Source organism: Eulemur rufifrons, chromosome 3 (assembly GCF_041146395.1).
Source record: "Eulemur rufifrons isolate Redbay chromosome 3, OSU_ERuf_1, whole genome shotgun sequence".
Taxonomy (NCBI): Eukaryota; Metazoa; Chordata; class Mammalia; order Primates; family Lemuridae; genus Eulemur; species Eulemur rufifrons.
In genome coordinates this window covers 15612714-15640587 of record NC_090985.1, presented here as the reverse complement: position 1 = coordinate 15640587, position 27874 = coordinate 15612714, and the positions used below count along the sequence as shown (strand labels likewise).

General features: G+C 44.8%; 1 protein-coding gene across 1 annotated transcript; it reads right to left on the bottom strand.

Moving 5' to 3' along the window:
- Window positions 1–27806, bottom strand: PGPEP1L (pyroglutamyl-peptidase I like). The gene is given in 6 exon segments (XM_069465581.1): window positions 1–199; window positions 901–1127; window positions 2495–2662; window positions 21732–21877; window positions 26493–26608; window positions 27772–27806. Coding segments are annotated over 6 exon segments (891 nt in total).
- Between the last annotated feature and the right edge of the window lie 68 nt (window positions 27807–27874).

Below are 27874 nucleotides of genomic sequence, written 5' to 3'. Positions count from 1 at the left end.
TCACCGCGGCTGAGTTTTCTGAATCGGGCTTTGCGCTCGGGCTTTCTCGCTCTCCTCCAGCATCTCCCGGATGATGACTTGCAAGGCTTTCCCCAGCAGGCCAGCCGGGAACCGGTGTGACAGTGGAGGGACATGAATGAGTGCGGCGTGCCCATTTCCGTGATGCAGGGACAGGTAATAGGTGTAATCGCAGACGTACCTGCAACCGCAGAAAACGCCGCGTTCCTTCTCTGCCCAGCCTCTCACCATGTGGAGTGTTAGCGGCAGCGGCCATGCAACATCGCAAAGCACGGGGAGGGGAAGGCCACCCGGGGAGACTGCAGCTTGGTTCTTCTGCCCCAGAAAGAGCACAGTGTGGGTGAGCAGGGGGCAGGCATGGCTCTCAGTCTCATGGGCTCACGACCAGCAAGTGGCCAAGACAGATTCTCAACCAACTAATCCAAAACACCTTTACCCCAGCGGATCCCTGTCTCATTCGTGTCTTCATTGAGTCATTTATTTACTCATTCCTTGGGGAGAGGAGAAACTGCCGACTGGGGGTCAGAGTTCCGAGAAACAAAGGTAAATCAATCTCTATCGGGGGCTAAATCAGCATCGTTAACACACAACTTTGGTCCCTCAAAAAATCAAACTAAAAAGGCATTCGCTAAATGTTAGTGGCTGTCAAAATCTGCCTTCTCATCTCTTCTCCTGTGTCCGCCCTCCGAAGGCCCCATTCCGGGAAGGGGATCTTAGAAATGAGGCCTCAAGCAGGACAGCAAAGCAGGGCAATCTGGAGTGGGTGGCACTGCCTGGCCAAGTGGCCAGCTGGACCTACAGGATGGACTCTTGCAGGGAGGGGGGACGCTGAAGACCAGTCCTCTCCTACCCGCCCAGTGCCCTGACACCCACAGAGTGTACCTGCCCGCATCTCAGGAAAAGGCCACCTCGACGTCTCCGATGGCAACGCCCCTGCAGACTGCCTTCATGCTGACCCCCGACGTGATCACTTCTGGGCCATCTGGGAGGCACACACCACCCTCGGGCCGGAAGCCCCGGACGTCGGCATCCCGGTAGCCTCGGTTCTTGCCGCACTGTTCCAGAAAGATTGCCTTGGCAGAGGCATCCATGCCCACGTGCACGGTGAGCTGCGTGGACACACAATAGCAGAGACATACCAGGAAACCAAGTCCTTGGTCACTAAATGTGCAAAAGGGCCAAACCCTTATACAGCCTGGCTCCAGGTGCAAAATATCCTAAACCCCAAATCCACCATGAAACCCCGGATGCCCTGCCTGTGTCTCCTAATTAATATACTTGGAACAAAAAGCAGCCAGGGTTTTTTTTTTTTTTTTAGCTGAATAGAAATCCATGTTGCACTTACATTTAAATACTTTTATATTTCAAAATATTCTCACGGGGCAATGTATTCTTTCTTTTTTGGTGGGGGGAGTGGCAAGCTGGTATCTAAGACTACGAGAGCAGAAGTTTTCATGGAATTGTTCGACTTCTTTTTAGTGCAACTCTAGTAAAGGATATCAGTAGCAGTCCAATAAAATCTTGGTAGAATTTGAGCCCATTATTTTTCCTCTTTGAAAAATAGCTGCTGAGTATTTTACCACATTTGGTGTATTGTCTTAATGGCTTAGTGGAGTATGTTTTATTAAACTCATCATCTGGTCTTTGTTTTTTGTGGGTTTTTGGTTCTTATTTTATTTTATTTTTTGCAGGGGGTTGGTTGTACCAGTTGAGGTTTTTTGGTTTTAGAAACAGGATCTCATTTTGTTGCCCAGGCTGGAGTGCAGTGGTGTGATCATAGCTCACTATAACCTCAAAGTCTTGGGCTCAAACGATCCTCCTACTTAGCGCCTAGAGTAACTGGGACTATAGGCATGCGCCACGATGCCTGGCAAATTTTTCTATTAATATTTTTTGTAGTAATGGGATCTCACTTTGTTGGCCAGGCTGGTCTCGAATCCCTGGGCTCAAGGGATCCTCCTGCCTTGGCCTCCCAAATTGCTGAGATTATAGGCATGAGCCACTGCACCAGTTCTTTGTACAGTAATTATATACAGATACAATGGGCTGAGTGCTATGAAGATGGGCTCTCCCCTGGGTGGGCCACCCTCCCAACTGCTCTCCTAGGCCAAGGAGGTCCTTGTCCCGTATTCCACTCACAGCCAAACTGCCCACATGGGCATGTGTGGGACCTAACCCGAGGGCCTCTCCCTTAGGTGGAAACTATTTTGAGTCCTGGCTGGGAATACTACTTCCATTTCTTTTCCTCCTCTTTTCTCTCCAGATTTTCTTTTAAACCCTGCTCTAAATTTCAAATTAAACTTTTAGAAACAGACCCATCCAGAGCCGTATGAAAGGGACCTCGCATTACTGGTGGGACTTGGGCACAGGGTGCCCTTCGGCCGTCAACCCTAGAACCAGGGCCCGGGGGGTTCACAGGCTCCAGCTCCACCCCGTTGTCAGCCTCTTGCCCCACTGCCCCTCCGGCCGTCAGTACTTGCGGTTGGAGCTCTTCCCAGATTCTGGCGACCCTCCGCCTCGCCTCCCTGTAATCCACGGGCAGCTGAAGAGTCCGTAGCTCCAGCTCCACGTCACTCCCCAGGCCCAGCTGGGACAGCTCCTGCAGAGAGAATTGGGTGAGTTGCTTCAGGGCATGGAGAAGTCCCTGAAAACAATCCTTGGGGGCCACTCTCAGGGGTCTTCATTGGGCCTGGACCCTGCCCTCAAGGAGCTCACACAGGGGCAAGGGGCCAAGAGAGCCTCGGTTCCGGCCCCACAAGGCAAATGCTGCGCGTGGCTGCCCCTGCCAAGGTGGGGCACCCTAGAGAGCCAAGTCCGACCCAGCGTGTGTGCAGAGGGGGTGCAGGTGAGTCCTGTGCACGGATGGGGTGAGCACATGAGGATGCTGGGGCTGGCACGCCAGGCAGAGGGGAGCACAGGAGCCTGAGGCCCTTGGGGACTTCTCTGTGACATGGTGCTCTTGGCAGGGCTGAAGGCTTCTTCCGTGTGTCCTGCACACCTCAGGACAGGACATCAAGCACCTGGGTTCTCATCTGAGCACAAACCACCTATAGCATTCCCAGCATCCCCAGGTATGGTGACAAATAACCCACCGCCACCACCGGTGGTACGCCAGGAAGCGCTGCACGTAGGGGAGCCAGGGACATGGACACTAGCGCAGGCCGTAGAGGCAGAGCGAGTTCCTAGCTGGGTTTGAACTTGATCCTCAGGCAGCAGGGAGCCGTGGAGGACTATGCAGGAGGAGCAACGTCAGAGCTGCCTCCTAAGGGGGTGGGGGAGGAGGCAGAAGTGAGCCATGATGTCGCAGCGTCCATTTCGGTCCTGCCAAATTTAAGTACCCAAGGGGAGCCAGCCCAGGTTCTGGGCACGTGGAGCTCACAGAGGGACTTCTGGGGAGACACGGCATGCGAGGGGCAGCAAAATCCATGGGTTTAGGTGAGACTGGCAGAGAGTGACAGGGAGAGAAAGAGCAAAAGAGCTAGGGGGGTGGAGAGCGAGCGGGCAGGGGGAGGAGGTGAGGGCTGTGCAGAGGCCCCGGCGTCAGCCCCTCCTGCCCAAACAGCCGGGCAAGGTCTCAGAGGTGTGCACGTCACTGGTGGTAAAAGTTAAATCAGGAACGTAAAGGCCATCCCCCCAAAAGCCCAGCCGTTTTCCTGTGCCGGGAGCTGTGCTTGTCACCAAGATGGTTTTCGATGACTGCCTGCATTCGTCCCCACTGCGCTGCTGGCATTTCAGGGCATCCCCGAGTCTGCATCCTTGGACCTCTGTCTGCCTGCCCAGCCTGCCCCAAGGCCCCGGATGGGACCCCAGGCCCCTGCTCGCGGCTTCGGAGGAGTCAGGCTGACCCTGGTGCCTCGGAGACGGAGATGACATGTCAGGTGCGACTTGCTTGCTCTGGTCTCCTCGAACAGTGGGGTGTTTGTTCTGGTCAACTTTTGCGACAGCAGCTCAGCCTTCCCAAGGGGCCCTGCTCTGCCCTCCTCAGCTCCCTCAGCCAGCTCAGGCTTTGTTCTCTTCCAGAAGTCAATGCCAAGGTCAGCACCCCCAGCGGGGCCCTTGAGTGGGAGTCATTTGCCTGACACCGGCTAGGCTGGAGGCCCCCTGTGGAGATGGAAGCTAAAGCCAGAGCTGGGTCACACGGCGGGCAGAGGAAGGACAGCGAAAGAGGTGAGAGGAGGCCCGGCAGAGGGAGGAGGGAAATAAGTACAGGAGCCACTGGAGGAGTATAACGCAGCCATTACAAACGATTTTATGAGGAATTTATTGACGCAGGGAAACCCCTGAGAAAGAATAAGTTTTGAAAAATCAGGATCTCAGACTGTTCCCTGCAGCTGTTGATGGAAATGGAGACATACGGGAATGGTCCTCCCTTGCGGGCGGAAGCAGGGCTCACTCTTATCTCTGTTCTCTCTGGAAGGTTTGGACAATGGACACGCGTGTGCTACGGCTCTGGTTCTACGAGGGTTCACACTCTGGTGTGAGTACTATAGCCCAGCTGCCCTGGAGGCCCCTGCCGTGTAAGCCACTGTGCCCAGCACCTCGCCGCAGCCTCCTGCTGGATACCGATGGGGTCCCCGTTCCACAGAGGAGGAAACTGAGGTGCGTTTAAAAGAAGAGAGGCGTCCAAGGAAGTAGCCACAAAGGAGATGCTACCACAAGAGTGGACGTCAACCATTTACAGCTGATCACAGCCCCCACGAGTGGTCTGGGAAACCTTGGGATGGCGGTTAAAGGTCGCTCTCTTCCTGAGTGGGCCCAGTCCCACCCTGCATACGTGATGCTGGTCCCAGCCCACTTCCAATATCCTTCAGGGCATTCCTCCAAACTGGTGGGCCAGTCTTGCCTGAAAAACCCAGGAATGAAAGACAGTGACACCATAATTCCCAATGCTTCATCTGGAGTGGCTGTCTCCAATTATTTTTGACGACATGCACCTATTAATATCAAACACTAGCATGCGTGTGTGTGTGTGTGTATGTGTGTGTGTGCACACCTTAGCTGACAGCCTGGATGCCTAAAGGCACAGTACACACTTCAGGTGGGCTTCATTGCTAATAAGTGGATGGCAACCTATATTTTAAGTGGTTTTCTTAATTCCTTCCTTCCTTTGGCGGGGGGGGGGGGGGGGGGCGGGGGGGCGGGGGGGGGCAGGGCAACTTCTTGCCATTGTGGCTGATGAAGAGCCTGTACAAGGGATAGGAGAAAAGTTACTTGGCTGTTTGCTCATGGTTTGCTTAGCTCTGCACTATTCATCTTATCTTCTATCTGTAGGTTTTTTCAGATCATTTTTGTGAGGATTCCTTGATCATAATTTGAAGATCAATTTAATTAAAACTGGATAATATAATGCTGAAACCCATTAACTGGGATGAAATGCTTTGTAATAAATTAGAAGTGAATCAAAGAGGGAGGGCCTCTCAATGATCCCAGCATCCCTCCCCCAAGGGTGAACGTCTCCTTCTTTCCCTGGGAAGCCACGCCTGTCCAGGGACCTAAGGACACACAAAGCAAGGCACAGTGACAATGTCAGTACAGCTGTGACATATTGATCAAGGTTAATTTTTCTTTTTTATAGACTAAAACCATAGAAATTTACACCCATTAGGATGGCCACTATCAGAAGCCAGAAGATAGCAAGTGTTAGCGAGGACATGGAGAAACTGGAACCCTTGTACACTGTTGGTGAAAATGTAAAATGGTGCAGCCACTGTAGAAAATGGTGTGGCGGTTCCTTAAAAAATTAGCTCTAGTACTATCATATGATTCAGTAATACCACTTCTGGGTATGTACCCAAAAGAATTGAAAGTTAGATCTCAAAGAGATATTTGCACACCTATGTTGATGGAAGCATTAGCAACAGACAAGAGGTCGAAGAAACCCAAGTGTCTATCAACAGATAAGCTGATAAAGAAAATGTGGTAAATAAGGCCAGGCGTGCTGGCTCACACCTGTAACCCTAGCACTTTAGGAGGCCAAGGTGGGAGGATCACTGGAGCCCAGGAGCTGAAGTTGCAGTGAGCTGTGATGGCACCACTGCACTCTAGCCTGGGAAACAGCAATACCCAGGAAGGAAGAAAGGAAGGAAGGAAGGAAATGACATTGCTGTAATGATAGTATTGGTATGGAGAGGAAAAAAAAAAAAAAAAAGAAAGAAAGAAAATGTGATACATACGTGCAATGGAATATTATTCAACTTTAAAAAAGAAGAAAATCCTGTGACATGCTAGAACATGGATGAGCCTTGAGGATCATGCTAAATGAAATAAGCCAGTCACAAAAACACAAATACTATATGATTCCACTTACATGAAGTATCTAATGGAGTCGCACTCATGGAAACAGAAAGTAGAATGGTAGTTACTAGGGGCTGGGGGGAGGAGGAATGGGGAGTTGTTGCTCAGTAGGTACAGAGTTTGGGTTTTGCAAGATGAAAACGTGCTAACGATCTGTTGCACAACAATGTGGACACACTTCACTCTATTGAACTGTATACTTAAAAATGGTCAGACTGTAAATTTTATGTTATGTGCTTTTTATCACAACTTAAAAAAAACACAGAACTGAAAATCCTAGTACTGTATTTTCATCCTGTACTCCAATAGATAGGCTTGATAAACTACTTTGGAAATGATTGAGGATCCTCAAAGAGGTGCTAAAGTAGGAAGTATTGTAAAAGGCCTAAAGGATGAGGGATAGAAGGGCCCAAACACTTCTGATTAGGAGGCTGTGCAGGAAAGACCTAGCCTATGACTCATTTTAGTCAGCAGAATTCAACCAATTCTGGGCCTAAGCCATAAGAAGGCCTGGTAGTTTCTACATCTGACTACCCTGTTGGGGAAACACCGAGGAGCATAGTGAAGGACAGAGGCCCCACTGTTCTGGCACCTGAGTCAAGCCCCCATGACTCCAGCTTTCACCTCCATCTTACTGCAACTACACAAGAGACCCAAGAAAGATCAGCAGAAGAACTGCCCAGCTGAGCCCAGTTGATTCACACAGCCAGGAGAGAGAATAAAATGGTGATTTTTTAATATTGCTAAGTTTCATATTGGCTTAATATACAGCCATAGATAACTGATACAGAGCATGATATAAAGATTGGGAAGACATGTACTAAACTTGGAGGTCTTTTTAAGTGGTGCATTAAAATCTGATTTTCTTTGTGTTTATTTTTGGTCTTTAGAGGTTTTGTGTAATTGTTCATTTGTAATTGGATAAAAAAGAACAACACTCTAACCATTTTAAGTATACAGTTCAATAGAGTGAAGTGTGTCCACATTGTTGTGCAACAGATCGTTAGCACTTTTTCATCTTGCAAAACCCAAACTCTGTACCCATTGAGCAACAACTCCCCATTCCTCCTCCCCCATCCCCTATTAACTACCATTCTACTTTCTGTTTCTATGAGTGCGACTCCATTAGATACCTAATGTAAGTGGAATCATATAGTATTTGTGTTTTTGTGACTGGCTTATTTCATTTAGCATGATGTCCTCAAGGCTCATCCATGTTCTAGCATGTAACAGGATTTTCTTCTTTTTTAAAAGTAATATGTATGTTTTTTGCTTCCTCAGCAAAACAATCCATGATACCACACTGGTAAAAGTAAGAAAACAGACAAATTTAGAATATGCTAATACTGTTATTGTGACTAGTAAAACACATATCTTAAGCATGAAGACTAAAAGACAAAACTATTAAAAACAATATCTACAACAAGTGGTTAAGAGATAGACAATATAAAAAGATATAAATTGAAACATCAAACAGTAAAAATGGGGGGATAGTGTTAAAGTGTAGAGTTTGTTTTTGATACTTTTCTTTGTGATCAAAGTTAAGTTCTTATCAATTTAAAATAATCTATTATAACTATAAGATGGTTTTAATAAGCCTCATGGTAACCAAAAAGCAAACACCTATAAGAGATACACCAAAAATAAATAGCATGGAACCAAAACATACTACTAGAGAAAATCACTTAACTACAAACGACAGTAAGAGAGGAAAGAAGGAAGAAAAGATTGGTTAAAGAACAAGAAGGTAAGTAACAAAATGGCAGCAGTAAATCCTTACCTATCAGTGATAACCTTGAATGTAAAGGGATTAACTTATCCAATTAAAAGACACAGAATAGCTGGATGGATTAAAAGAAAAAAAAAAAAAACACCAAGACCCAATATATGCTATCTATAAGAAATTCACTTCACCTATAAAGACATGCCCAACTGAAAGTGAAGAAATGGAAAAAGATATTCCACGCAAATGGAAACCAGAAAAGAGCAGAAGTTACTACACTTACATCAGATAAAATAGACTTTAAGTCAATAATGGTTAAAAAAAAAAAGACAAAGTCAGTCATTATACATTGATAAAGGGGTAAATACAGCAAGAAGATACAGCAATTTTAAATATATATGCACCCAACATCAGAGCACCCAAACATGTAAGACAAAGAGTATTAGACCTAAAGGGAGAGATTGACTGCAACACAATGATATTAGAGATTTTCAACACCCCACTTTCAGCAATGGACACATCATCTGGATAAAAAAATCAACCAAGAAACATCCGAGTTAAACTGCACTCAAGACCAAATGGATGGAACAGACATTTATAGAACATTCCATCCAACAGCTACAGAGTACACATTTTTCTCAACAGTACATGGAACATTCTCTGGGACAGACCATATGTGAGGTCACAAAACAAGTCTTTAAAAGAATTGAAATCATATCAAATATCTTTTTTGACCACAATGGAATACAATTAGAAATCAATAACAGAAGGAGCATTGATTGGAAACTGCACAAATTCACGGAAACTAAACAACATGTTCCTGAACAATGAATGAGTCAATGAAGAAATAACAAATTAAACTTTAAAATTCCATGATACAAATGAAAATGGAAATACAACATACCAAAACCTAGGGGGTACAGTAAAAAAAGTTCTAAAATGGATGTTTATAGCAATAAATGCCTTCATCAAAAAGGTAGAAAGACTTCAAATAAACAACCTAATGATGAACCTCAAGGAACTAGAAAAGCAATAATAAACCAAATCCAAAATTAGTAGAGGGAAATAAATAATAAAGATCAGAACATAAATAAATAAAAATTGCAAATAAAAAAATACAAAAGATCAATGAAACAAAAATTTGGTTTGTTGAACTGATGAAATTGATAAAACTTTTAAGTAGACGAACTAAGAAAAAGAGAGAGAAGACCCAAATAAATAAAAACAGAGATGAAAAAGAGACATTACAACTGATATCACAAAAATAGAAAGGATAGAGACTATTATGAACAACTACACACAAATTGGAAAACCTAGAAGAAACAAATAAATCTCTGGACACATACAACCTATCAAGTTCGAACTATGGAGAAATAAAAAATCTGAACAGACCAATAATTAGTAACACATTAAATTGGTAATAAAAAAGTCTCCCAATAAAAAAACCCCAGGACCTGATGACTTCACTGCTGATTTCTAACAAACACGTATGAAGAACCACCACTCAACTATTCTAAAAATTTAAAGAGGAAGGAATTCTTCCAGACTTGTTCTATGAGCCAGCATTACCCTGATACCAAAACCAGAAAAGGATACAACAAAAAAAGAAAACTACAGGCCAATATCCCTGATGAACATAGACACAGAATCCTCAATAAAATACTAGCAAACCGAATTCAGCAACACATTAAAAAGATCATTTACCACGATCAAGTGGGATTTATCCCAGGGTTGCAAGGATAGTTCAACACAGGCAAATCAATAAACGTTACATCACATTAACAGAATCAAGAACAAAAACCATATGATTATTTCAATAGATACAGAAAAGTCATTCAATAAAATTCAACATCTTTTCAGGATAAAAACTCTTAAAAAACTGGGTCTAGAAAGAACATGTCATAAAACAATACAGGCCATGTATGACAGACCACAGCTACTCCTGAACGGGGGGAGAACTGAAAGCTTTGCCTTGAAGATCTGGAAGAAGACAAGGATGTCCTCTTTCACCACTGTTATTCAACATGACAGTGGAAGTCCTGGCCAGAGCAATTAGGCAAGAGAAAGAAACAGGAGTTAGAGACCAGCCTGGGCAACAGAATGAGACCCGGTGTCTACTAAAGATTTAAAAATTAGCCAGGCATGGTGGCACACACCTGTAATCCTAGCTACTTGGGAGGCTGAGTCAGGATGATCACTTGAAACCCAGTTTGAGGTTACAGTGAGTGATGACTGCACCACTGCATTCCAGCCTGGGCAACAGAGTGAGACCCGAGACCCTATCTCTAAAAAAAAAAAAAAAAAGAAAGGAAGGAAGGAAGGAAGGAAGGAAAAGAAAAGAAAGGGAAAATGATCTTAATAGACATTTCACAAAAGAAGACATACAGATGGCCAACAGGTATAGGAAGAAAAGCCCAATATTACTAATCATAAGGGAAATGCAAACCAAAACCAACAATTAGATATCATCTCACTCTTGTTAAAATTAGCTGTTATCCAAAGGAAAAAATAACAGGTGCTTGTGATGATGCAGAGAGGGGTACACTAGTGCACTGTTGGTGGGAATGTAAATTAGAACAGCCACCATGGATAACAGTATGGGGGAGGGGCCTCAAAAAACAGAAAATAGACCTATTAATACATAGGATCCAGCAATCCCACCCCACTGCTGGGTATATATCCAAAAGAAATTAAATCACTGTATCAAAGAGATATCTGCACTCCCATATTTATTGCAGCATTACTCACAATAGCCAAGATGTGGAATCAACCTAAGCACCCGTCTATGAATGAATGGATAAAGAAAATGTGGTATATATAAACAATGGAATATTACTCAGCTATGTAAAAGAGGGCCGGGAGCAATGGTTCACACCTATAATCCTAGCACTTTGGGAAACCAAGATAAGAGGCTCTCTTGAGGCCAGGAGTTTGAGACCAGCCTGAGCAACATAGTGAGATCCTGTCTCTACAAAAAAAAAAAAAAAAAAATAGAAAAATCAGCTGGGCATGCTGGAGCACACCTGTAGTCCCTACTTGGGAGGCTAAGGTGGGAGGATCGCTTGAGCCCAGGAGTTTGCAGTTGCAGTGAACTATGACACGACTGCACTCTGGCTTGTGCAACATAGCAAGATTCTGTCTCAAAAAAAAAAAAAAAAAAAGAAATCATGTCATTTGCAGCAACACAAATGGAACTGGAGATCATTAGGTTAAGTGAAATAAGCCAGGCATAGTAACACAAATATCACATGTTCTCACTCATATGTGGGAGCTGAGAAAGTTGCTGTCATTGAGGTAGGAAGTTGAATGACAGTTACCAGAGGCTGGGCAGGGCGGCGGAGGAGTGGGGAATAAAGAGAGGTTGGTTTGCGTACGAAAGTACAGTTAGAAAAAACATGTCCTAGAGTTCATTAGCACAGTTGGGTGATGATGTTAACAAAAATTGATTGTATATTTCAAAATAGCTAGAAGAGAAAATCTGGAATGTTCCCAACAGAAAGAAATGATAAATGTTCGAGGTGGTAGATACCCTAATCGCCATGATTTGATCAATAAACATTGTATGTATGTATCAAAATATCACTTATAACCCATAAATATGTACAATTATGTATCAATAAAAAATTTTTAAAAAAGATTTATGGTGAAATAAGCCAGATACAAAAGGACAAATATTATGTGATTCCATGTATGTGAGGTGTCTAGAATAGTCAACTTCATAGAGAAAAAGGTGTAATAGTGATTACTAGAGGTTGAGAGAAGGAACCAATGGAGGGTTATTGTTTAATGGATACAGAGTTTCAGTATGGGCCAATGGAAATTTCTAGAAATGCTAGTGGTCATTTACAACAATGCACATGTACTTAATAACACTGAATTGTACACCTTAAAAGAGTTAAAATGGCAAATTTAATGTTATGTATATTTTACCACAATTTTTGAAAAGTATGGACTTCACTATCACCTTCCCCCACCAACATTTTTTAACCTGAGTAAAAAATTCCACCTGAAGAAAGATTAAAGCCACAGTAAGTTACTCAGCTCGGGCTAACATCCCTGTCCTTTAGCCAGGGATTGGAATTAAGTTGGGCTTTAACTAAGCCTACTCTTTTTCGTATCTGAAAGCCTTCTGGAGTTCCATGGAATCGAGATCTAGAAGTCATTTTCTCAGACAGCAGCAACAAAATCTCAAAGTAACAATATCCGAGCTGCTGGTTTGCTGAAGGTGTCTCAGGATTTGATGGGTCCTAAAATGAAGTCACTATGGGTGGCCATTATTCTCACATAAATGCTGTACTGCAAACCCAGAACAATCAAAATGTAGACATTTCCCCAGGAACAGGAGAAGAGGCAGGGAGGGGCAGTGGTAACTCCAGAATTTTCTGGTGGCTGAGGCCTGAGGATGGTGAGCTGGGTGGAAAAGGGCATGGTCTTGGTAAGAGAAGCTCATTATTACAGGATGTTTATTTGATGTACCCTGGAGACATTAGCAAACACATGAGCTAAGCTAAAATGTTATAGAGTATTATTTTATTTCACTGAATTATCACAGCAACCTTTCAAGCTAAGAAGTGGAGAAAAAGGAGGATCCGGTCAACTTGGGCCTCAGTCTCCCCCCCCCCCACCTGTATAACGTGAGCGATAACAATCTACCCTAAATATTACTAGGACCCCTAGAATTAAAGTAAAATGGAAAAAAGAGGTCCATGGTGACTTTGATGAGAGTAGTTGGGGTATGGAACCAGGGCTGGAAGCCAGGCAGTGGTAAATGAATTTAAAAGTTAATAGGAATTCTCTTCTCTCCTTTTTTTTTCCCTCTTGATCAGTCTGGTGAGAGTTTTATCAATTTTATTGATTTTCTCAAAAAACCAACTTTTGGTTCCTTTGATTTTCATTATTATGTTTCTTCTCTCTATTTCATTAGTTTCTGCTTTGATCTTTATTATTTTCTTTCTTCTGATTTGAGAACTTTCTTCTTTTATAATATTGTTGCTTAGTGCTATAAATTTCTCCCAAAGTTCTGCTTTAGCAACATGCCATAAATTTTGATATGGTATGTTTTAATTTTCATTGATCTCAAAATGCTTTCTAATTTCCTTTTTGAATTTTCCTTTCATCCATGGCTTATTTAGAAGTGTATTATTTAGTTTCCAAATATGTGGGGATTTTCCAGATATCTTTCCATTGTTAATTTCTAATTAAAATTCATCTTGGCCAGAGAACACAGTCACATTGTGAGACTTGAATCCTTTTGAATTGATTCAGATTTGTTTTACCTATGTTGGTCAGTGTCCTATAGGCACTTAAGAGAGTGTGTGTTCTGTGTTGTTTGTTGGGTTTTCTATAAATGTCAGTTAGAGCTAGTTGGTTGATGGTGTCATTCAAGCCTGCTGTATCCTTACTGATTTTCTGCCTGTGTGTTCTATCCATTATTGAGAGAGGGGTATTGAAATCTTTGACTATAACTGAGGGTTTGTCTATTCTCCTTGCAATTCTATTAGTTTTTGCTTCATGTACTTTGGAAGCCCCGTTATTATTAGAGGCAAGAATGTTTAGGGCTATTATGTCCTCTTTATTAATTGACCTTCATGCCACATGATTTTCTTTTCCTTCCTTCCTTCCTTCCTTCCTTCCTTCCTCTCTATCCCTCCCTCCCTCCCTCCCTGCTTTCTTTCTTTCTGTCTTTCTTTCTCAGTGTCTTGCTTTGTCACCCCAGCTACAATGCAGTGGCATCATCATAGCTCACTGCAACCTCAAACTGCTGGGCTCAAGAGATCGTCCTGCCTCAGCATCCCGAGAAGCTGGGACTACAGGAGTGCGCCACCAGCCTGGCTAATTTTTTCTATTTTTTGTAGAGATGGAGTCTCACTCTTGCTCAGGCGGGTCACGAACTCCTGACTTCAAGTGATCCTCCCCCATGGGCCTCCCAGTGTGCTAAGATTATAAGCATGAGCCACTGCGCCCAGCCTGCTACAGGATTTTCTGACTCCCCATTTACAATCAGGCAACAGAGAGGGTGACCTCAGCAGGTTGTTGGCTGAGGGCTGCTGCCCAAAATGCCTTTTGTGGCTCCCTAATCATTTCCCCATCTCTGGGGGCCCCTGTGCCTCCAGAGATCCTTTGGGTTTTTCTCAAATATTCATAAATGCCTCCAAGAGAGGAAACAGCATTATGTACACTTTCCTGCCCAGAGAGAAGGTGCAGTGTGTGAGCGCGGGGGCCCAGAGTGGAACCAAAATTGGGGGAGTCAGGAGTACCCAGAAAGATGCAACCTCTCAAGGCTGTTCTGGGGTGCAGGGTAACCAGCTGTGATTGCAGATGTCAGCGTAGAGGCCGGGGACCTGATTAACGGCCTGCCCAGCCTGCAGGCCCAAGGGAGCTCTGCACAGATTTTGGAATCCCAGGTGTGGCAGCCCCAGTGAATGCTGATGTTTCCCAAGACTTGTAACATGCTTCTAATGGGAGCGGATGTGAGGGTGGAGATGAGAGAGGGCGTGCCCAACAGCCTTCCCTTTCTTATTTGTTTGCCCAAAAGCTCTATCCAGAATGAAAAGGAACTAAGCCTGGCCCTCGGAATCCCAGTTCAAATTGGACATTCTGTTGCCCCGGGTAACCTGCATGATTTCCAGGGTCACGCTTGTTTGTGTACTTTTCTCTGGTGTTAGACTGTGTGTGTTGCAGGATATATTTTCATCACATTTATGGCAGCACAAATGTAGCCCTGATTCCCCCCAGATTCTGATCTGAACTCTACAAATCAAGATTAACAGCTCGGAGGGTTTCCGTGCAGACAGAGTGCGTAAGGACCCCACCGGCGTGTCTCCAGAGAGGACGTGATGTATTTCATTAAACCTAAGTCCCAGAGATAGAACACCAAGCATTATTGTGTGAACCAGCAAGAAAGCGAAAGCACTACCCAGCTATGACAAAGCGTAAGATGCGGTTGACGGTGAGATTCATCTGATTTCAGGATGCCAAAAATATTTTGAAAGTGGCTCTCTGCATCAATGAAATACGGTGGGCATGAGAACTAGAACAGGAGGACGCGCACACAGACTTATATATAAAAGTAGTGCAGTTATTTAAAAAGTGCCCACCTCAGTCTAACTTTAGCTAAGCACACGGTGGCAGAAAACAAAATGCGGAATCGTGCCTTTCCCTTGGAGCAGAGGAACCTTAACGATCAGGGCATCACCCCGAGACAGGAAAGGAGGGAGGGGAAGGTTTCAGGAGACGATGGACTTTCAAAAGGAAACAAGCCATAGCCCAGAGTCTAAAAAATAAATGTCCATACTGATCTAAAGAAATGACCTCATGAATAAACAAATAAGGGGGCAGGAGGAGGGCCAACTTTCTTATAGGGGTGCATTCCCAATAGTTGATGTAGACACTGCCCTGCCCTCTGGGGGGCGTAACTCCCGCTCCTTGACATTGGGCTGCGCGCGGTGACTTCCTTCCAAAGAGTAAGGTGTAAAAGGAGACAAGTTTATGGTAGGGGGACCTGACAAACACTCCCCCAGCCAGGTGAGATCAAGAAGACCGTCAGCGTCAACAGTGGTAGGTCATGTTGATGTGCTGTGACGGACAGGGCACTTTACCTCTGTGGTCTCCTCCCCAAAGCCCTCCCCAAAGTCTGGTCATGAGAAAAGCGGCAGGCCAATCCCACGTGGGACAAACATAAACTACCTGGCCGGCACTCCTCGAAACTGTCAAGGGCATCACCACTAGGAAAGTCTGAGAAGCGGCCACGAGTCAAGATGACACGAGACATGATGACATATGAATGCGGTGTCCTGGGTGGGATCCCGAAAAGAGACATTAGGGGAAAAACGAGGAAACCTGAATATATCAATATTGGTTCAGTCACTGTGACAAATTTACGATTCTAATGTAAAGGGTTAACACTAGGAGGAGCTGAGTGTGGAATGTATGAGAATTCTTTGTGCTGTCTTCATAACTTTTCTGTACATCTACATGTATTTTTAAACACAAAGTTTATTTAAAAAAAAACAAACAGGAAACGAGCTGGAAGGGCTTCTCTGTGCAGCACCCTGGGAGGAACTGAGGACTCTAAAAATTGCTGGGGGTTGTGTTGGGGGACAGGGGGACCCACAGCAACACCCCCGAAAGGTGCCGGTGTCATTCTGAAAGATCTGTCATCTTGCTCTGGTTTTTCTGGTCTGTCGTCCCGTCAATATGGGAATGGCTTTAGGGTTTAACTAGAACTAAACATTTGACTCATTTGTCTAAGAATAGCAAGCTTTTCCCCAAATAAATGCGCTTCCCTGAGTGTGTACTGAGAGCGTGGCGTTCAGGGGAGGACTGGGAACCGGAGCAGACGCTCTTTGTGAACATAGGCAGTGCGGCCTCCGCTCCAAGGTGTGGGTTTTCTCTTCCCTCGCTTGTATCCTCGGAGCTGCCTGCGGTTGGGCCCCTTGCGTGGGCTGCTGCCCTTACAGACGCAGCCTTCCGCCCAAGGCCCAGGCTCTTTGTCATGGGCTCACACAGTCCCCATGTTCTTGTGATCTTGTGCCATTTCAAAATGAGAATGTAGGGACAGTCCTATTTCATGCTGTCCTGGGGCTGGTAGGAACTGTGCCTAGTCACTGGATTATTTCTCTTCCACAAGATGGGCTCACACTACAGTTGCCAGGCTGAAGAGAGAGGGTGGAAGAGATCGTGGAAAAGGGTTCCGCTGAGTCTGGGGTACCCAGCCGTGAAGGTCAGCGTCCAGACAGCCCATTGCTGTGCTTGCCCAGGCAGTGGCTGGCACTGAGTTTGGCTGCTGTTGTAGGTGAGGTCCCTGTACGCCACAGAGAGATGTCTGGGGTCTCCTTTCATCCTCATCCTGGTTATTTTTATCTGAGGCCTTTCCCATTTTAATCAAAAAAAACAAAAGCAAACTCACTGTGGACTATATTGGGAAACGTCTGTCATACATATATGTCTGTATTCACCTAGGTTAGAAAAATTGTGTCTTGGGGTTTGGTAGGAAGAATAGAGGCCCTCTTGGGAAAGAAAATAGGGATGAATCAAAAGAAACAATCTACTTTTACTTGGAAAGGTAAGCAGTTACCTCCCCTTCTCTGAGTGGACCCATCCTTCACTTTAAAACAGTGTCCAGCTTGTTGCTTGTTTTACTGTTCTGATTGACCATCTTTTATTCTTTATCATATTATTTAAAGCAACATGTGAGAAAGGCCTAAAGCCACCTCCTCTTTGGGGTCAAGAAATTATTCTGCACATCAAGCTTATCAGGAGCCCTGAGCTCTTGGCCACCCAGGCTGTGAGTTACATGTGTATCTGTGTAGTTATTATACATGTATCTTGGCCCAAATGATCCATGCTGCGTTTTACAAATAAATCCCTTCTTTCATTTGCTGACTTTCCAGGCTCAGGCACTCCTAGAAGAGCTAAGGATGTAATTTCTTCTGAAGGCGTATGGGGTGGTAGTGGCTGCAAAATTAGAGTATCCAGAAACCAGGGGATAATGACGAAGCCACTGCATAAGTCACTACATAACACTTGTGACTGAGGAGGGAAGCGTGACCACCACAGGCTGGCTCAACGCTAAAAACTTTGGCACATACTGTTGGTAAACAGCATGAAGTCACTCTTCTAGGAGTTTGTAGAATATGCCTCTTTTCATTGTGAACTTTTAGCATTTATATTATTTTTCTATATTTTCCTTCTTTTTAAAACACCCTTTTCCCATTTTTGAGCAGCTATAACAAAAATGCATTTGAGTTATTATTATTTTTTTAATTTTGTGACAGGTCTTGCTCTGTCACCCAGACTGGAGTGCAGTGGTGCAATCAGAGCTCACTGCAGCCTTGAACTCCTAGGCTCAAGTGATCTTCCCTCCTCAGCCTCCCAAGTAGCTAGAACTTCAGGTGTATACAACCATGCTTGGTTAATTTTTAAAATTTTTTTGTAGCGATGGAGTCCTGCTATGTTGCCCAGGCTGGTCTTGAACTCCTGGCCTCAAGCGATCCTCCTGTCTCAGCCTCCCAAATTGTTGAGATTACAAATGTGAGCCACCCTGCCCAGCCTATTTCTACTCTTAATAGTCATTTCTGAAATTTTTCCATGCATATTTAATTTAACAAAGTCTAAAGCTCATATCTGAATGCCTGCCCTGCAGAATACAAGAACCTTAAAAGACTTAAACTTCAATCACCTTCTTGGCCTGTATGTTCTCATTGTCCTATATTTGAGTTCAGTCCATTTTTAAGCCTAAAAATTAGCTATCATATTCTTATTTTGTACAAATAATACTAGTTTAGATTTTACCTATAAGCTTACTATTTCTCTTTGTAATTCATACCATCTTTCTGGGACCATTTGAAGGACAGCCTTTAGATGTCCTTTAGTGTTCTGCCTTTTGATAGTAAATTCTTGGTATTTTTTAAAATGAAAATGCCTTTACTTTATCCTTGTTCCTGAAAAATAATTTTTGTGGGTACACACTATAGGTTGACAATTTTTTTCAGCACTTTGAAGATATTTACTGTTTTCTGGCTTTTATTGTTGCTTTTGAGAAATTTACTCTTAGATAATTAGATTGTCAATTTTTGCAGGTGATCTGTCTTTTCTCTCTGGCTCCTTAAAGCCCTCCTTGTCTTTGGTGTCTGAAGCTTAACTATAATGTGTAGAGGTGTGGATTTTGTTTGTTTTTGCACATATATTTTGCGCTTCTAATCTCTGTGGAGTCATATCTTTCATCAATTCTGGAATATTCTCAACTCTTACCTCTTTGAATATTGCTTCACTTTCATTCTCATTGTCCCCTCCTTTTGGAACTCCAATTAAACATAGGTTAGACTATCTCATTTCATACTCCACGTCCATACCTCTTAACTTCTTTTTCCACTTCCTTCTACATCTCTTTATGCTGCCCTTTGAGTAAAATCTACAGATCTATCTTCTAGTTCACTAATTTTCTCTTCAGTGTTTTCTAAACCACCACATATGTGCATGCATGTATCTATTTATATCTATATATTTATCTTTATTGAGATATAATTCATATACCATACAATTCACTCATTTAAAGTCGACAATTCAGTGGTTTTTAGTAGACTCACAGAGTTGTGTAACCATCACTACAGTCAATTTTAGAATCTTTTTATCACCCCTAAAAGAAACCCCATATCATTAACTGTCACTCCTCCTCCTCACATACCACAGCCCACAATCAATCTACTTCTTATCTCAATAGATTTGCCTAACCCGTACAACCAAATAAATGAAGTCATACAATATGTAGTCTTTTGCAATGGGTGTCTTTCACTTATAATTCTAAATGGCTTTTTAAGTCATCTGTTGAATTCTTCACTTTAACAATTGTGTTTTTTTTTTTTTTTTTGAGACAGAGTCTCACTCTGTTGCCCGGGCTAGAGTGAGTGCCGTGGCGTCAGTCTAGCTCACAGCAACCTCAAACTCCTGGGCTCAAGCGATTCTACTGCCTCAGCCTCCCGAGTAGCTGGGACTACAGGCATGAGCCACCATGCCCAGCTAATTTTTTGTATACATATATTTTAGTTGTCCATATAATTTCTTTCTATTTTTAGTAGAGATGGGGTCTCACTCTTGCTCAGGCTGGTCTTGAACTCCTGACCTCGAGCGATCCACCCGCCTCGGCCTCCCAGAGTGCTAGGATTACAGGCGCGAGCCACCACGCCCGGCCCAATTGTGTTTTTAATTTCTATAAGTTCTATTACTTCCTTTTTCAATTTGCCTGATCTTTTAATAGTCTCTTGTTGCTTCTTTTTGTGATTCTATCTTTAAATATTTCATATATGGTTATGCTAATTCTGACCATTCTAGCAGCTGAAGTCCCTGAGGTTCTAAATCTATCTGCTGATTTTTACTAATGGTAGTTTGTTTCCTTGTCTATTTGGTGATCTTTGATTGGAAACTGACATTTAGTTCTTCTGAATTTGTGAAAAATCTGAGGTTTTAATTCCTCATGAAAAATGGCATAAGCTTCTGTGGGAGTCAGAGGTGCTTGAGACTACAGGGGCCTCTGTCAAGGGTCTGACTTAAAGGAGGAGACTTGGTTTCATGTCCAACCCGCTTTCTGCCCACAATGCTGATCTTGGAATTTGCCCTCACCTGCCTCTTATGTGTGTGCTAACCACTCACTCCCCTCAGCCTGCAGCTCTCAGTATGTGTATATTTATGCATGTATATGTATGTGTGTGCATGCACACATATGCAAGTGTGTGCATGCATATGTGCATGCATGTGTACACATATACATGTATGTGTGCACACATGTGCATGTGTGTATGCATGCATATGGGTTTGTGTACATGCATGTATGTGTGTGCACATGTGCATGTGTGAATGTGTGTATGTATGTGTCTCTATGTGTGTGTGTATGTGTGTGTGTGTATGTGTGGGTACGTGTTTGCTACTCGGAGCTGTCCTTTACCTCCTGCTTGCCCACGACGTTCAGAAGCTCTGCTATCTTATCTATGAATGGGGCAGAATCAGATCCTGTTTGCCTGCAACTGAGACCCTGACTGATAGAATAGCTTTCTAATAATAGCAAAATTGTATTTACAAGCACTCGCAGTGTGCCCCACCCTGTTATAAGGGGTTTATGTGTGTTAACTCCCTTAGTCTTCACAACTTTCCGTTTTACAGATGAGGAAACTCAACCACAGGAAAGTCGGGTCCCACGTCTTGCACCTGTTGCCGCTGGGAGGTAAACCCAGGCAGTCTGGCTCTTTCCTTCTCATGACTGCAAAAAGAAATGGCGGGGGCTCAGGACCATCCCGGAGTTGGCAGAAAAAGTCCTGTTTTGTGAGGAACTGGCTGCAGACGCCCGGAAGCTTTTGGAAGCCTTGAGCTGGCCTTTCTGGTATGTTGTGAGCTCCAGTGAGGTTGGCAGTGGGTTGGGTCTGGGGTTCTCTGAGCTTTTTCCTGGTTGAAAATAATCCAAATTCTAACTCAAGAGTTTCCTTGGCTGCGTCTGTGCTGACAGGCCAGCAAATCAATGCTACAGTCCTGCAAATGCATGATGCAAGTGGTTTGGCTGCATTTTCAGCTTGACTGGGAACTCTGAGAATAGACTCAAGACCCCACCTTGACCTAACAGAGGCATGAAATTGATAGCCAAGCGTGAGTAAACAGCTGGCAATGTCTAAGTGACACCTGTGTGGGACAGACAGCAGATAATTGCCCCAAGGAGGAGAAGAGGTCTGCGTTGCAGAGGAGACCTCATCCCTCCTCACAGACTGACTGAGGACGTGCTTTCTCCTAGTCGGCTCCTTACTTGAAAATAAGCATGCTGTTTACAATAATACCCATTCATTAAGTGCTCACCCTGTGCCAGGCACTATGCTTACAAAGGCTGCTTGTACAAAGTTGCTTTACCTGCTTCGCTCTTTGGGTCCTAGGAACAACTCTGCTGCAGGAGCCCATGTATTCTGCCATGACATGAATGAGGAAACTGAGGCCCCCAGACAGAAGGGTGGGGACAATGGGAACCAGGCTCTGGGCCAGGAGAGCCTGCCGTGGGGCACTCCCTGTCCCTCCCAGGAGTGTCCCTTTAGCCTCCTCTCTTTACCACAAAGGCAGGAGGGGCGCCTGAAGGCAGACAAGTTGCAACCCAAGGACCAAAGACAGGTGGTTCTCCCGGGGGCCGAGAGTTTGTTTCTCTTCCGCCCCGTGTGGATCTGGTTACCAAGGGGCCTGCACACTGGGATTTCTCGGCAGCCACAGAAACAGGAGCTGGCCGGGCCCTGCGCTCCTGGGTCGTGATCTGGAGGGTGTTTACCTTCACGGCTTCCCAGCTGGAATTCACCAGGTGCTGCCGGAAGGGCCCAAAACCTGAAACCAAAGGACACCCAGGTTTGCTCAAGCCAGGCCTTAGGAGTGGGGGCCTCTACTCCTGGCTGTCTCAGGCACCAGGCTGTGCTCTGTGAGAATCTCTTGCTGCTCCCCAGACTACCTCGGGCTCTAGGCATCTCTGCATGTCCCCTTTCTCATGGAGGCCTGCAACCTTGCCAGTCTGGGAGCGTTCTCAGAGGCCTCTCGTGTGAGGCATTGCAGGGAAGCCCAAAAAGAAGGTAAGGCTGACCCACTGCCAGGCTAGGAGGGCTGGAGAACATGTGTGTACAGATGTCTGATTAAAATGCATGCTTTGTGGAGAACCCAGAAACAGACTCACATGAAAGTGCCCGATTGTTGGTTGACAACGATGCAAAAGCAATTCAGTGGAGGAGGGATAGGCTTTTCAACAAATAGTGTTGGAACAACTGGACACCAATAGGCCAGAAATGCACCCCACAACCTAAGTCTTGCGCCTCCTACAAAAGTGGACTCAAAATGAATCACAGACTTCAATGTAAAATAGCACTATAAAACTTTTAGGGGGAGAGGAAGGGAGAAAATCTTAGGATCTTAGGCCAGGCAAAGAGTTCTTAGACTTGAAACCAAAGCACAATCCATAATGGGAAGAATTGACAAATTAGATTTCACCAAAATTAAAAACTTTTGCTCTGCAAAAGACCCCGTTAAGAGGATGGAAAGACAAGCTACAGACAGGGAGAAAATAACTGCAAATTATATATTTGATCAAGACAGTGTGTGTAGAATATATAAAGGATTCTTGGCCAGGCACGGTGGCTTATGCCTATAATCCTAGTACTTTGGGAGGCCGAGGCCGGAGGATTGCTTGAGGCCAGGAGGTTGAGGTTGTAATGAGCAATGATGACACCACTGCACTCTATCCCAGGCAACAGAATGAGATTCTGTCTCAAGAAAAAAAGAAAAGCTCTCTCAAAACTCATGTTAAAAAACAAACAATCCAATTAGAAAATGGGCAAAAGACACTAAGCTCACTGAAGAGGATATACAGTTGGCAAATAAGCACATGAAAAGATGGTCAACATCATTAGCTATCACGGAAATGCAAATTAAAATCTCGATGAGATGTCACTGCACACTTAAATCAGTGTGGATAAAATAGAAATACTGGTAACACCAAATGTTGACAAAGGTGAGGAGAAACTGGGTCACTCACATATTGCTGGCAGGAATATAAAATGGTACTGTCACTCCGAGAAACAGTTTAATCGTTTCTTTTAAAATTGAAAGTGGACTTACCAGTACTTGCACTACTGGATATTTAACTCAGAGAAACGAAAATTTTTTTTCACACTGACACTTAATACAAGAATGTTCACAGTGGCTTTATTTGTAATAGCCCAAAGCTGGTAACTATGCAAATGTTCTCCATGGGTTAACAATAAAACAACTGTGGCTCATCCACATCATGGAATACTACTCAGTGGTGAAAAGAAAGAAGTGGAAACAACCCAAATATCTGTTAACTGGTGAATGGAAATTAAATGCAGTATAATCCATACAACGGAACATTATTTGGCGATAAACAGGAAATCAAGTTATGACACACGAGTGCTACAACATGGACCAACCTTGAAAACATGCTAAGTGAAAGCGGCCAGTCACAAAGGCCACATATTTCATGATTCCATTTACATGAAATGTCCAGAATTGGCAAATCTATAGGGACAGAAAATATATTAGTGGTTGCCAGGGGCTGGGTGTGTATGCCGGGGGGGGGGGACATGGCTAAGGGGAGTGGGGTTTCTTTTGGGGGGTACTGAAAATGTCCCAAAATTGTAGTGATGAATGTATAAACCCTGTGACTATACTAAGAACCACTGAATTGTACATTTTAAATGAGTGAATTGTATAGCATCTGTATAGTTTCTCAATGAAGCCATTACAAAAAAAACCCTTTTTTTTTAATGAAGGAATTAGCCTGGGCAACATAGTAAGACCTCATCTCTACAAAAAATAAATAACATAAAAACATTTATCTGGGCGTGAGGGCATGTACCTATAATCCCAGCTACTCGGGAGGCTGAGCCAGGAGGATTGCTTGAGCCCAGGAGTCGGAGGCTGCAGCAAGCTGTGATGACGCTGCTGCACTCACACCTGGGTGACAGAGTGAGACCCTATCTCAAAAAAAAAAAAAAAAGAGGAACTATTGATACAACTTGAATGAACCCCAAAGAAATTATGCTGAGTGAAAAAAGCCCATCTCAAAAGGATACATACTGCATGTTTGCATTTATATAAGATTTGTAAATAAAATTGTAGATATGGAGAACAGCTGAGAGGTGTTAGAGATGGGGAAGGGCGTGGGTGCAGCTATACAGGGGTAGCCTGAGGGAGCTTTGTGGCGAGGGCACAGCCAGATACCTTGATTGTGGTGGGGTGACAGGAAGCTACTCCTGCGATGAAAGTGCATAGAGCTTCACACACACGCACACACATTGGCTTATACCAATGTCAACATCCTGGCTTGCATACTGAAGATGTTAACACCAGGAGAAGTTGAGTAAAAGGTGCAGGGGACCCCTCTGTATATTTCTTTGCAAATTCCTATGAATGTATAATTATTTGAAAATAAAAAATTTTGTAACTGTGCGGATTCTTGTGGGGGAGGCCGGCAAAGAAGTGGGGTGCTCATTTCGGGGGCTGCAGATACAGGCCGCGTCCTCCAACTCGGCTTTACCTGGAACACAGCTGAGGTTCTGTGTTCCATCTCTTTGATTCCTGGGACGTATTTCTCCATTCATACAAATTCTGACACGGGGAGAGTGCTGTGATTACATCAGCCCCTGAAACCCCAAATCCCTGGACCCCAGGCCTTTAGAGTAGAAGCCAGTTCTGGAGAGGAACCCGAATTACGCCTTTGCAATTCCTGAATGTCTGAGTCTAGAACCACTAACAGGGTTGGCTTACAAAGGGAATGAAAAGGTTTTGCACAGGAAGTCCCAGGAAGCCTGTGGTGTTCTCTGATTTGACTAAATCCTATAGAATAAATAAAACTTTAGCTGCCACTGTGAACAGACAGCAAAAAGAAAAGAAAAGAACAGTTTATAGAAGATACTGAGATTAAGAAAAAAAATCACTGAGAAACCAGGTACCTCCTGGGATAATACACATGCAGCAACTCACAAAAAATCATGTGCTGCTTTAAAATTATATTCAGATCAGCAAAAATTACATCTCTGATCTGTTTTAAATTAGGAAAAACAACCCGGCAAGTAAAGGTCTGACGCTCTGGTTTTGCAGGGTCAAACCTCACTTTCAACTTGGCGGGAGAACCAAGACAGGCCCTTTGAAGGGACCGGTCCTTCCCTGTTATTGTTGGTGCCAGTCGGAACACCTTGATCGTAAGGCCTTTTGTCCCAGCCCGGTTCTCCCACCATCTGTCTACCTGCCAATTGTCTTGGCGAGATTTACACGCGAAGCAAATCCAATTAAGTGAAGAGACTGCCCCTGGCAGCTCAAAGCTTTTCTAATAACAGGAAGGCGACGCTCTGGAATTCAGCGGGCATCCCCACAACGCCGCTGATTACCAGGTACTTCATCAAACAATCGGGAGTCTGCCAGCAAACACAGGCTGACAAGACAAAGCTAGGGGTCGATGTGATCCTAAGATGGCGCCTCCGTACCCATATTTCATTTGTGACAAGCATTGCATTTATTCGGAGTAAAGGAATTCAAGAGTCATTTGAACCACTCAATCTCTAGATCCAAAATAACACAAATGAGAGGGAGGGAGATAAAAGGTTTTCAAAAGAACTTTCTTTTCCTCAGAAGGCTCATAGGAGCTTGAATTATCGTCTGAAAATACAAAGATAGGCAACTTTCAATTTTCCACGCGAACAGGAATCCTTGTCTCTTCTATGTTTCCTCCATCCAACACAATTCAGAAAACCTAAAATAGGCCAAATGCGTTTAACTAAAAATAAAGAGCTTTGAGAAGATCAGGCCTCCACGGACCAGCTGGGACACTAGGTGAGGTGTGTGTGGCTAAGGGTGACCCTAATGTGCCCGTGAAATGCAGGAGTGAGCAAGTTGGCCTTTAGGGTTCAGAGTCTCCAGCTTGTGCTCTCATGGGGTGCTTCAGAGTTCCCTGAGATCTGGGAGTGGGGGCTGTCCTTTGTGGGGTGGCCGTGGCGGATGGGCTGTGTGAGTGAGGGCCCTGTCGTTTCTGGGCCTGCAGGTCCCTCTTCCTTCCCATGAGCCTGCACTCCACTGGATACATTGCGCGCTCCTGGCCCCAGACTCAGGGACAGCAGGTGCCAGCATTGGCTTCCTCCCTGATGGGCTGAAGATCAAGGTCTGAGCCTAAGCCACAAGTGGGCACCTTTGTGCACGCCACTCGCCACTCGAGTTATTTGAAGCGAATGAGCGAGAACAGAAGCAGAAAAGCCTGTGTTCTCGATTGTTTATTAATAGGGCACAGCAGGAAGTTAGCTTCCATCTGGAAGCACTAGCACTACCAGTTGCCACTCGTTTTCCCCCTCAGGGGACTGTTTACAACCAGGATCAGGCCAGCGCATTCCAGGGGCCGGCTAAAAGCAGCAGCGAACGGGAAAGCAGATGAATAAAGTCTTACCGGTCACCACCACGCAGCTGGGCTGGGAATCCATGAAAGCCAAGCGGGGAGCGCACGTCCGCCGGTGCACCCTGGGCTGGGCGGCTGTGGCTGGCGCTGGCGGGGCTCTGCGCGCTCTGCGGGGAGGGTGGTAAGCCGATGCCACTTGAAGGCAGAAAATAGCCAGCTCAGGACGCAGAGGTTGCTGGCAATAGACAAGCAGAAGGTGGCTGGGGTGCCATCAGGGACTTTCTGGACACTTGGGTCTGGGTCATTTTGTCGCTTGGGATGGTCCTAAGGTGAGCCATGGGTTTGGCCACCACCTGTCCCAGTTTGCCCCAGGATGGAGGGGTGCCTGGCACAGGGGACCAAAAGCTGCTCTAACGGGTACCTTCCCGGGCAAGGCAGGACTGTGGGCCACCCTACAAGTTGTTTAGAGCTTGTTTTTCCTCTTTAGTAATCAGCCTCGCAGCTAGAGCCCCTCCTTATGTTTGGCCATTGTGACGTGCTGAAATTGATTGCTCTTGAAATTGATTCAGCAAAATATGTGAGGGAAGAAATGAAGACAAAGAAGAAAACAAAACCATTGATGAAGCTTCTGATCCCACTGGTACAGTATTGGTGGCAAGCTGCTGCCCAGAAGCTGTGGGTACGCCGGTTTCCTGTTCTGTGAGATGGGGCTTACAGTGCTCTCTCATTTAAGGACTGTCACTGTGTCCCAGGTGCTGTCCCCAACCCCATCAGCCCTGAGGGGCAGAGGCTGGCCACCTAGCTAGCATCTGTGCTGGCTTGCCAGGCTGTGGCGCACCACCCCACGCTCTGCAAAAAGTGCTTAACATTGTGCTCGATTCCTTAAAAGTGCCACCGAGTATTAGCCACGGTCCTGGCATGCTACCTGGCTCAGTAGGCTGTCCTCTTCCTTTTTAATTGTTTCCGAGTAATGGAAAAAGCTAACATTTGCAGCTATTTCCTCTCTTGAGGAAGCCGTGTTATGCAACATCTTGACCTTTCAGAAAATACTATTTTTTAAAAAACTTTTTTTTTCCCTAAAAATACTATTTTTCAAAAGCCGAGTAATAACAGGAACCAAAACCCATAATTCTCTTCCCCCAACTGGGCGTGGTCATGAGACGCTCCCTTCAGGGAGGCAGGCAGAGCTCCTCAGCACCGTGCTACTTCTGGAAAGTTCAGAGTGCTGTGTATTAGAGAGCAGAACCATGTGGTTCCATCTCCTTAATTGGCCCCCTGATGAAAAAGTACACCCATTTAATTGGGATCACTGCCAGGGACTAGACCCCACCTGATGCCTTCCTGGGACTCGGAACCAACTGCCATTCCCTTTAATTGGCCCCTGGTGTGGGGCCGCAGGCTTCTTTACAGCCGAGAACAGGTGGGATGTGGAA